The following is an 11,848-nucleotide window of genomic DNA, read 5'->3' on the forward strand; positions in this document are numbered from 1 at the left end:
ACAAGAAAATTAATTACTATCAAGGTTATGCAGATAACAGCACATACAAGCAGCAAAGCTTGAACAGAGGAATAGATTAAATGTTATAAACCAGCCCATAAAAGTATTTAAAACTGTTTTACGGTATATTTTAAGTACTTTAGGAAAAACATACTGTAGATTTGATCACCACTTTTCAAATATGAGGCGCTCTGGATATTAATTATATTAATTGTATTAATACTGTTTCGTTCTTTATGTTACACAGCTTGTGAATGATTTTAGAAACATCTACAGTTGATTATTCTGGAATCATCTAACATCTTCCTCATCATTTGCTAATTATTAGAAACCTGTGATCATCATATTAGAATCATTTTATGCATGTGGAGTCATGTGCAATAGTTTGTGCACCCCTGATCACATGACATGTTTTGTTGATTTGTTACATAATTCAGTTACTGTGCTGAATTTAAAACACTGGGGGACAAAATAGAACAAATGTTATGGCACATTTTATATTATGTGTTATTTTTTTCCCCCTAAATATGTGAAACTCAGCAAATAAACAGAAATTATGGACTAAATTAGCAGAAAAAAATGCCAAATTTAAGTGTGTTCCCTGTAGAAGATGTGTTAATTTATTTTCTCTTAGAAAATCAATGAAACATGTCATCTGACCAGGGGATGTTCAAACTTTTGTATACTACTGCATCTGCAACCATTATTCAACTGTCCAAACTTTAGTAGCATAAATCCAGTGTTAATCTGCACGAAACAGAGACCAAATCTAGAAATTAGTCACCAAACAAAACATAAAAGTGTCAAATGTTGTTGTGCTGTTATATTGTTACTCATGCATTACATCCACAAGAAGGATGTTAAGTTAACCTGTGACTTCTCCAAAGCACTGATAGACTCCCATAGACATGGCCTTGCATCTGAATGCGTTCAGCAGCGTCCAAGGGTCAAACCAGCCTTCGTTCTCCAGCCCTAAACAACACAGTGCAGTCAGTATACTCTCAATTTCAACATCACCTACAGTCATCTGCAAGGGACCATCATTAATTTCCAGTCAAAACTGCACAGTACAAAGTACAAGTTATTCATTTTCAGGAGATGTTTTTGAGGAGATTAGATATAAAATAATCCACAAAACTGGACTTTGAGCTGGAGTTCGAAAATGGTCAAAAGCTACAGAGAAAATGTGGCTCCTAACAACCACCTGGAAGACCTGGTCGACACCAAAACTGCCCCCATCAGATAAACAGCACTTAAAGCTTTCATCTCTGAGAGAGAGGAGAAAATCAAGCTGCTTCAGATCTGAAAACATCCACAGGTGTTTCTGTCCATCCTTCCACTGTGAGAAGACGACTCAGCGCTGTGGGTCTGAAAGGATGTGTAGCTGTTCAAGAAGAACCTCACTGAGAAAAGGAGACGGACACATCAAACAAAGAAGCTGAACGATGGTCTGACCACCCCAGAGTCCAGACCTCAACACCACTGAATGTGTTTGATTACTGCAGAAAATGATCAACCAGCTTCTAAGACTGAACTTTGGAGGTGTGTCTGCAGATTCTTTGAGAAACTGAAAGTGAGTCTCCTGAAAAGAATGAAAGCCATAATAAAGGTAAAGAGTGACTCACTGATAAGATATATTTTGTTGTCTGTATAATTTTCTGTTAAATATATGTTTTCTGTTTTTTCCTGCTGCTGAAAAATGAAGAACTTTGGATTTAAAAGCCGTTTTGACTGGAAAAATAAACGAAGAGTGCTCTTCGACATTTGCACAGTACAGCGTATTTCACCAATAAATAATTAACCTTCCTGCAAAAAGTTAAAAAATACACATAATCGGTCACCACGTCAAAGTTTACACATACAAGAAACCAAAAGACCAACCATAAGAGGCCAGGACAACTCCATCTGTGTTTATCCAAGGAAATCTCTCCTTAACCTGGGTTGGTGATAAGAGGGTGACTTTTGCCCCAAGATCCCTGGTACAGAAAAAACAATCAACAAACAAACAAACAAAAAAAACAAACAAGTAAAAAGCAGCTTCTTTATATGTTCAGCAGCCAACTACTCAAATGCATTCAGACTGCTTACAAGAACCCCCCTTAAATGTATCTGATCAGCCAAAACATGTTTGGTGCCTGAGATTAGCTTTTGTACTGGAGCTGTCTGCATACCTGAACCACCACAGACTTGCCTCAGACTGAGTTGAGTTTTTACTAATGTTTAATAGACTGGCTTATGATGTTTTTGTCACTGAAAAACACACTATTAGCTATAAAAAAAAATGGACTTAGCATCGCTAAATACAACAGTAGAAGCCTGTCCACTTCTGAAGAAGCTAACTTCAAACACTATGGCCCAGTCTCATTTCTTATTTTTACCCCTACCCCTTGTTTTCGAGTGTCACCTTGCCCCTCGGAACTGAGTTCCAAGGGGTAGTGGTTGAAATCTTCCCTACGAAATGGGACCCTCAAATAAAAAGAGCATTACTTCATTAACAGCTACTAGCGCTGCTCTGTAGGCAACCCTGCCAGTCTGCAGTGACAGCAGAGGAGGGTAAAGTTCAGCTCCTCACTGCTGGGCTTTAGTTACATTTAGGGCATCATATGCTTTTAAAGAGGAGGGGGGCAATTATTTATTATCACCCACTCTTCATTCTTCAGTGATATGAAGCTGAAGTCAGATATTCTCCAGTTTCTCGTTTGAATTTTCCCGTTCCACCTTAAATGGAGCAGCATTTGTAATGCCTGAGGCACCAGAATGTAACTGCTTTTTAAGGTGGAACGGGAAATGTAGCTAGCTAACTACCGAGACATCAGCTACTACTAGCAATGTTTTATGCTTGTTATGAAGAAAAGGACCATAATACACTGAAACAACATTAAACTAAGCTTGCAAACACTTTTAGTGTTTAGTGGTAGGGTTAGTGGTAGGGGCAAGGGGTGAAGTGGGATCGGGCCCAAAGGCTATGTTCACACAGCAGGTGAAAGTGGTCCAATTCTGATTTTCTTTGTTTGTCACATTATCTTTTAAAAGTGATCTGTATGTGACATCAGTCTGAACAGATCAGCTCGTAAACTGACCCGCATGCGCAAAAGAACAGTGCGCGGCTTCGCGCGGCTCATCCAGAGGTAAACAATCACGACCGCCAATGAACACCAGCCGCTTCCAGAGGGTTCAGTTTCACCTTCGCCAGCGTCACAGGAGCCATCATGAAGCTTCACTGACTGACAGCTGGACTCATCACCCAGAATGAGACTTTTTTTTCAGACTTTTAACTGTTTTTTCAGACATTTAACTGTTCTTTTTTTCTTTTTTTTTTAATTTTTACCCGATTTCCTCCCCAATTTAATCGTCTCCAATTCCACCCGCTAGTTAGGACTCCCCCAATCACACGATGCTATCAACGCTAGGAGGGTGAAGGCTAACACAGGCTTCCTCCGAGACCTGTGAAGCCAACCACCGCTTCTTTTTGAGCTGCCGCTCACGCAACGTCACTGGACAGCCGAACGCGCTCGGAGGAAAGCGCCAACCGCCAGATCTGTTACGTCAGCTAACAGACGCCTGCGCTGACTAGCATCGCGTTAAGTGATGGGGGGAGAGGGAGGGGCCATCCTACCCACCCAGAGAGAGTGAGGCCAATTGTGCTCTCTTGGACTCCCGGCTACGGACGGCTGTAGCATCACCAGGGATCGAACTCGCGATCTCCTGATGATAGGGCCAACGCTTAGACGGTTGCGCCACTCGGGAGCTTAACTGTTCTTTGATGCTGCAGCCTCGTTCAACTACAGCTTTGTTCGGTCATTTCTTTCTAAATCTCTTCGAACACGGAGCAGTTTGGATAAGTGTATTCTAAGTTTATGGTACAGAAACATCACCCTAAATGTTTATGAGTCTCAGCAGTGTGAAATTATGACGAATGTTGAGTTGGACTGACAAAAAAGTCGCATGAATTCCGATCTGGCTGTTCAGACTGAGTCGCATTGCTGCAGATCAGATACGTAACAGATTTCAGTACCACATATGAAAGCGTCTCAAATCGGAATTGAAAATGTCAGATTCAGTGTGTTTATCTGTTCACACTGCCATACAGACACACATCTGTGTCACATATGAAGAAAAAGGTCAGATTTGGGCCACTTTCACCTGCTGTGTGAACAGAGCCAAAGTGGTCTTGGCTGATCAACTACATTTAAGGTACAGGGGCTAAACTATGTAAATTAGATTTTTCACCATGCTGTCCCTTTAAAAGGAGACCACTTAGCTGCAGCAGCTGAAAGAAGCTTGCCTTTGGGTCACATAGTTCTCCTCCATGATATGCGCTTCATCTTGGCTTGCCAGGAATAGGTAACCCGAATGGTTAAACTGCAAATCAACAGGATCTTCATTCACCACCGCGAGATGATCCTACGAAGACGAAATGTGTTATACATCAGGTATTCATTAATAAACACAAGGCAAAGCTTAAAAATGTTTTACTCTGCAGATTACGTTTATATTCTTCATGAAATCCGCGGAGGCCAAGGAGAGCAGGATGTTTTCTTTGAGGGAGAACTGCTGCCGAATGCCCCCGCAGGACAGCACAGAGGAGGCTTGAGAATACTGAAACCAAGAAAGAGGAAAGGGAAATTCCACCAAAACATCTAGAATGGCATGGATTTGGAAAGAGTTTACCAAAACTCAAGGCAGATCATTTTTAAAAGTTACTGTGCGTAGTTAGATACTAAAGCGTTAAGCCACAGAAGGCTTAACACCTTAAGGTTGGTGTGAATCACAATAACTTACAGCCTCAAGTGACTTATTGCTTTTATAAAACATGGCCAACATAAAATATGATAAAATACACAATTTTTCAGATAATTATTTAATGTATTATTAATAATAATTGACATAAAACAAGTATTTCACCAAGAAATGTCGTTCCTTTAGAGTACAGTATTGTTGCAAAGCAACCACTGACTGCTGAATAAGGAGAATGTTCGGTCAGCCATCGCTGTATATTGCGGTCATTCCATGAATGTTTTAACTTTTTGTCATATAGCAATGAACATATGATATCACAGCACTGTTTAATGCAAAAACTTTCGCTTTATAAGTACTTTTTGGTCACCAAATTACCACACGAGTCTTATTTAGCACCAATCCAGAGGCGCCCTCTTCTCCTGCTGGGGCTGAATCTCAAATAGCTCCCTGCTCCCTACATAGTGCACTACGTAGGAGTTTAAATACTGGATCCTGAAACCCCAACACTGCAAAATACAACTAATAGTCATTAGGGATTCAGACACATCCACACTCGATAAATCATGCACTGTTTGGCTGTAGAGGCGAGAATTTCTAAACGTTCATAGCTAGAACACTATATAGGGAGTACGGAGCCGTTTGGGATTCAGCCTGGGTTTGACGCGACATCTGACTGAAACACGGACATTTGAAGTGTGTACATCATTCAAGTGACATTTTTAGACTTTTATACTGATATTTTACAGTTAATCAAACCGTAACTACTTTAATTCAAGCCTGTGATATTAATGATGGGGTTATTTAGGCTGTTTTCTATCTTCAGCCTGTTAGCTAGCTGACCAGCCTGGTTCCAGTTAAGAGCATAAGTTGTCAGCCCCTCAGTTTAAACGGAAAACAGGATCTTACTTCATTAATATACTCGGTGCTCCATGCGAGCAGCACGAGAGTCAAAGATTATTGCATTTAACAGCACAAGGGTTTTTCGTGCTGAGGTGCAGGGATACAGAGTTCAGTCGCTGTGAGACGTCATAGGTGTGTGTATATCGTGGATTTTACAATGACTTCAAACGCAGCTCAGCCAATCAGATTTTAGGACTGGAACTATCTGTTTTTGTTGTTCCCCAAACTACATGGTGTAAGTTATTATTCCAATGTACCAAACATGATTCATACTATAAGTGATTCTAAACTCCTGAAGTCGTGTATATGTTCAAAAACATAAGCTGCACCTTTAAAAATACATAAAGAGCGGCTGCCACTTACGGTGGGGTCCTTCTCCACCACCAGCACTCTCACTCCGTCTCGGACCCTCTCTTTCCTCTTGAGCCAGTAGGCGACTGACCAGCCCATCACTCCGCCTCCCACTATGACGATGTCCGCCCGCTCCGGCGGCAGGCCTTTGGTCACCTGGATGGGGCTCCAGTCGCTGCCGGGCATCGCTGCGGTCGCTTTCTCTCTGAACGCTTTGAACTGGTTCTCCAAGTCTGTATTAACAGAAACACACACTGACTGTAGAACTTGAGAGAACCTGTATGCAGTGGTCACTTTAATAGTCAGCGATTTAACTCCTCAAATGGACATACAAATGTCCTCCCTCTAGGCTTTCGGAATGAGCATGGACATCTTCAGCTAACAGAGAGATCTGTCGTTTCACACTAATGTTGGACATGTAAAGAAGCAAAACACTTAAAACTGACACTGCTTTTAAAGGGAAATTCCACCAAGTTTTCAAAATTTCTGCATAAATCAATCACTGAAAGATGAACAAAGCCATTCAGAGTGGTTTGGTGTGAAATGCTCCGTTCTAGAGAAATGATCAGCTCACAGTGATGGTGATAGGAACCAGATGTCTGAAGAGTTTACTGGCTCTAAAAGCTCCCTCAATGAAAGTTATTACATGAAATGATAAGATATATGGTGTCTGTTGCCTGAGCCACAGTTTTACAATATGTTTGAGAAGGTTTTGGCCAAAAACATAAACATACGACCCCTGGTTCCTATTACCATTACTGTACTTCACATACTTTACAGTGGTGGTGATAAAACCGGGGGTCCCCATGTCTACAACACAAATATAGACGTTTTATTTACTGTCCAAATCACCTGTGAACCTACACGAGTCTTCTGGGTTTTTATATGTCAATTTTATACCAAAGTATTGGTCCCCCTTTGCAGCTCTAACAGCTTCCACTCTTCTGTGAAGCTTTCTACAAGATGTCGGAGAGAGTCTGTGGGAATGCTTGTCCATTCATCCAGAAGAGCATTTGTAAGGTCAGACACTGACGTTGGACGAGAGGGATCTGGCTCACAATCTCCGTTCTAGATCATCCCAAAGATGTTTGATGGGGTTGAGGTCAGGACTCTGTGAGGGCCAGTCAAGTTCTTCCACACCAAACTGACCCAGTCAGGCCTTTATGGAGCTGCTTTGTGCACTGGGGCTCGTACAATTGTCCAAAATGTCTTGTTCTGCTGAAGCATTAAGCTTTCCCTTCACTGGAACTAAGGGTTCTAGACCAACCCCTGGAAAACAACCCCATATCATCATCCCTCCTCCACCAAACCTTACAGCTGGCACAGTGCAGTCAGGCAGATAACGTTCTCCTGGCATTCGCCAAACCCAGACTTGTTCATCAGACTGAGAGACAGAGAAGCATTCCCACTGCTCCAAAGTCCAGTGGTGGTGTGGTTTATACCAGTAAAAGCTCCTGGCGCACAGTTTTTGTGCCAGAGGTGGTTTAAACTCTGCAGTTATTGATCAGCAAAGCGTTGGGGACTTTTAGGCACTATGGGCCTCAGGACTCAGTGACCCGCTCTGTAACTGTACGTGGTCTGACACTTCCTGGCTGAGTCACTGTGGTTCCTAAACGCTTCCACCTTTCAATAATACCACTCACAGCTGATCGTGGAACATCTAGGAGGGAGGAAATTTTGCAAACTGACTTGTTACAACGGTGGCATCTTATTACAGCACCACACTCGAATTCAGTGAGCTCTTTAGAACGACCCATACTTTCACTAATGTGTGTAAAGGCAGACTGCATGGCTAGGTGCTTCATTTTATACACCTGTGGCAATTTTATCATTATTATTATTTAATTTGCAGGAAATTGCCACATGTAAGTGTGCTCCCTGTACAGTAAACCACAGGAATTGTCTGAAGTGTCTGAAATGACTCAGACTCTTACAGGACTCTTGTGGAAATCCTGCAGAGTTACTACAGATGTTCTTCTTTTAATAAGGGCTGATACAGATATTTATACACACTAGTCCAACATATCCAAAGGTCACCAATAGTGATAATAATTAATCAGAGCGGATTGTAGACATAACCTTTTTCTGTAAATGTGTAAACAATACTGTTTTGCTGTCTTTCTACTAGGACTGAGCAATATGACAACATATATGGTTATCGTGATAAATTACATCACAGTACAATACAGTATGCTTTTCCGAACATATCGTGTACATCATCAGTGCTTATAGAATTGAGACCAACTGCATGTTTCATTATAAAGAGAGCAAAATTAGTCCAGTTTAACTGAACACAGTGAGCCAAATATTGGATACAAATAGTTGTATTTCATACTATTACACATACTACAGCTCTTTTTAATCTAACTGATCAAAAAATAAATATCCTGACATCATGTATCGTGAACATTTGTAGAAGTATCGCGATGTTATATTTCTGTCGTATCGCCCACCTCCACTTTCTACACATAAATCACTGTAAACCTGTTGATTTGGGATTTGGGAAAACTAGAAATGTGCCAGAGCTCATTCAGCACGTTTCAGCGTCGACTCCAGTCCTCAAGAGCTGCTTTACAGCTTCTTATTCGAATTTTCCCGGTCCACCTTAAATGGTGCGGCAGTTACATGTAACTGATGTAAGACTATTACATGTAACTGCTGTATGTGTGGTCCCGGTCCACCTTAAATGGTGCGGCAGTTACATGTAACTGATGTAAGACTATTACATGTAACTGCTGTATGTATGGTCGTCTTATTCGAATTTTCCTGGTCCACCTTAAATGGTGCAGCAGTTACATGTAACTGATGTAAGACTATTACATGTAACTACTGTATGTGTGGTCCCGGTCCACCTTAAATGGTGCAGTAGTTACATGTAACTGATGTAAGACTATTACATGTAACTGCTGTATGATGGTCGTCTTATTCGATTTTCCTGGTCCACCTTAAATGGTGCGGCAGTACATGTAACTGATGTAGACTATTACATGTAACTACTGTATGAATGGTCGCTTATCGAATTGTCCCGGTTCACCTTAAATGGTGCAGTAGTTACATGTAACTGATGTAAGACTATTACATGTAACTGCTGTATGAATGGTCGTCTTATTCGAATTTTCCCGGTCCACCTTAAATGGTGCGGCAGTTACATGTAATAGTCTTACATCAGTTACATGTAACTGCTGCACCATTTAAGGTGGACCGGGAAAATTCGAAGAAGCAGCTGACTCCTCTGCTTTACTGAGACCGAGTCCAGCTAACGTTAGCCAGGCTAACTCACCTTGGAAGAAGTCTTTCCGTGCGGCGGCGCTGGTGCTGAAGCTGCAGCGGTGCAGGACTGCATGTCTGCCCGGCAGAGCTCTGTGCGCAGCCCCGCTGAGGCCGCGGAGCGCTCGGTACCACTTCATCATCCCTCTATCCAGGTATCAGAGTCCTGAACGAAGCCGCTCTGCTAACAGTCACACTCACCGTGCGCACCGCGCAGCCGCACACGAGGCCCGCGGAGCCCCGCCCCTAGACCAGCCCCTCCCCGTCAGCCAATCAGAGACAAGGGAAGAGTTGTTAAAGGGAAATTCCACCAATTTCGGCATAATTCAGTCAGTGTTTTGTTGTGGTGCATTATAGATAACCTTACTGATTTCTTTACAGTGGTGGTGATGGGAACCAGCGGTCTCAACACAAATACAGCCATTTTATTTACTATCCAAACCCACCAGTGAACCTATATAAGTTCTTATATGAAATGTTGATGATGGGAAAATAGTGGTACAGTTTTCTTTGGGGACTGTCATCTGCCATGAATGTGTTTAAAAAATACATTTTAGGCCAAATCCCTCTTCAAAACTATCTTAAAACAACGTTTCAGACACCAGGCTGAGTATTCATAATCATTCCATGTAGTAAATTTCTGTGAGGGAGCTTTTAAAGGTGGACGTCTGGTTCCTATCACCACCACTGTGAACAATTCTGACTCTGTAAGTTTCTCTAGAACAGAGCGTTTCACACCAAACCACTCTGAATGACTCTGTTTACATCTTAACCATTTAATTCTGCAGAAATTTGGGGAAATGGGTGGAATTCCCCTGTAAGGTTTTAATGGGGGAGTTTGCATTGTGTTTATTCTGATGTTATATGGAGATTTTACAAGCAAATAACACGCTTATTGCTAAGACCTCTGTTCTGATTGGCTGAAACACTTCTTATAATTAGATGTGTAACTTCAACATGAAGGGGCGTGGCTTAACTGCTGTAGGCATACACCTGGGTGACAAATTAAAGGAAAACTTATTGAGTGGAGAAACTTAACATCCTTCCACAGGCAGACTGCATGATACAGTTGAGTCATTAACATCCTCTTGTGTTTTGTGGCATGTATAAAAACACTGACCTTGACTTTGGATCAAAAAAGTAGGTGGAAAATATCTGAAAACATTATCGGGCCACAAATGGCAGCAGCTTCAATCACAAAATCTGCTCAGCTGGCTTGTGTTTCAATCAGCATTTAGATCTGTGGGAAATCAGTCAGCACGAGTCATCCTTACCCACATTCTCCGCAAGTGGGAGAGTGCATGTGCAGCGTACACCAGGAGAACAGTACAGGCCTGAATGCCTGACCCCTAGTGAGGGGGTCCGGTGGCTCCATTATGCTGTGGGGGGCATTATGCTGGCATGATTTGAATCCCCTTGTCCCGTTAGAGGGAAGAATCTCTGCAAATCTATAGTTTTTCTGATGTCTTTAACCAAAAATGAAACATTTCTATCCTTGATGCTGGTGGTCTCTTCCAGGATGGCAGTGCCCCCATCAACAGCACAGAGGGGGTGTCTCTGAATGGTTTGCTGGGTATGAAAATAATGTAGATCATATGCTACAGCCTTCAGTCACCAGATGTCAAATAGTGCTCTCCACCACCATCAGAGCACCAAACGAGGGAACATCTTTCAGAAAATCTTTTCACTCCTGTACAGTTTTCTTGTAGAATCTATGCAAAGGCACTTTGGAGCTGTTCTGGCAGTTTGCAGCGCCTGAACACCTGAGACACAGAATGTGCAAGATTTGGTGACGTCACAAAAACAAATTCAAGATTCGTCAGTGTAGCTTCCATATAGGAACTGTATTGACAGTGTGGTTAACATGTTTTGAAACTTTAACAATGTTCACACACTATATTTAACCCTTATTTTAAAAAAATCAAGGAAAATTCTGTTTTACATGACATGGATAGGGTGTTAAACAGTATCCACGTTTACACGCATCCCGATAATCCATTAATAATCCGACTAACAGCTTAATCAGAATAGAATATGTCCATGTAAACACCTCAGTTGGAATAGTCTAGTGCAATTGAGGCCATTCGGAATACAATTCCTATCCCATTGAACGAGGTGGGTAATCGGAAAGTTCAAGTCTGTTCTGATCATGTTCGTCATGTCATAGTGAAAGTTTATACCGTTCAGCAAGGCGGAGCAGAAACTGGTCTGCAGAGGAGACGAAGTTTATGCTCTGATCTTTAAAAGACGGCGGTGGGACGGACGTCCAGCTTATGTGTCTCAGAACACGACGTCTTCCTCACAGCCTTCTTTAATAAGGACATGTGAAGGACCTGACCTCATTTTAAAGCAATTAAAAACACAAGCACTGCTCACTGCTGCTCATCTCACTCCGACTGGACGCATGTGATGCATGTTGTCATGGTAACGTCTAACTAAGCGGTTCTCAATGCATGCGCTTCATTTTGAATCTGATTACTTGTAGTGAGCATGTAAACAGAGATTTTCCATCAGATTGGTGAGTAGAGTGAGCGTAAACACCTCAGTCTTAATCTGTAATCTGAATGTATTCAATCAGATTGGCAAAGCA

The 11,848-nt window shown here is 41.9% G+C and overlaps 1 protein-coding gene across 1 annotated transcript in view; it reads right to left on the reverse strand.

Annotated features, from left to right (window-relative positions):
• The window catches only part of foxred1 (FAD-dependent oxidoreductase domain containing 1), a 19,250-nt gene extending 9,806 nt beyond the window's left edge, over nucleotides 1-9,444 (reverse strand). Inside the window, exons 1-6 of the mRNA XM_036594258.1 lie at nucleotides 9,272-9,444; nucleotides 6,004-6,224; nucleotides 4,489-4,599; nucleotides 4,286-4,404; nucleotides 1,882-1,976; nucleotides 871-972 (exon numbers count right to left, since the gene is read on the reverse strand). Coding sequence (XP_036450151.1) covers nucleotides 871-972; nucleotides 1,882-1,976; nucleotides 4,286-4,404; nucleotides 4,489-4,599; nucleotides 6,004-6,224; nucleotides 9,272-9,401 — 778 coding nt within the window. The 5' untranslated portion in view covers nucleotides 9,402-9,444. The remainder of the gene's footprint in view (nucleotides 1-870; nucleotides 973-1,881; nucleotides 1,977-4,285; nucleotides 4,405-4,488; nucleotides 4,600-6,003; nucleotides 6,225-9,271) is intronic.
• Nucleotides 9,445-11,848: the final 2,404 nt, after the last annotated feature.

This window comes from Colossoma macropomum, unplaced genomic scaffold (assembly GCF_904425465.1).
Source record: "Colossoma macropomum unplaced genomic scaffold, Colossoma_macropomum, whole genome shotgun sequence".
Lineage (NCBI taxonomy): Eukaryota > Metazoa > Chordata > Actinopteri > Characiformes > Serrasalmidae > Colossoma > Colossoma macropomum.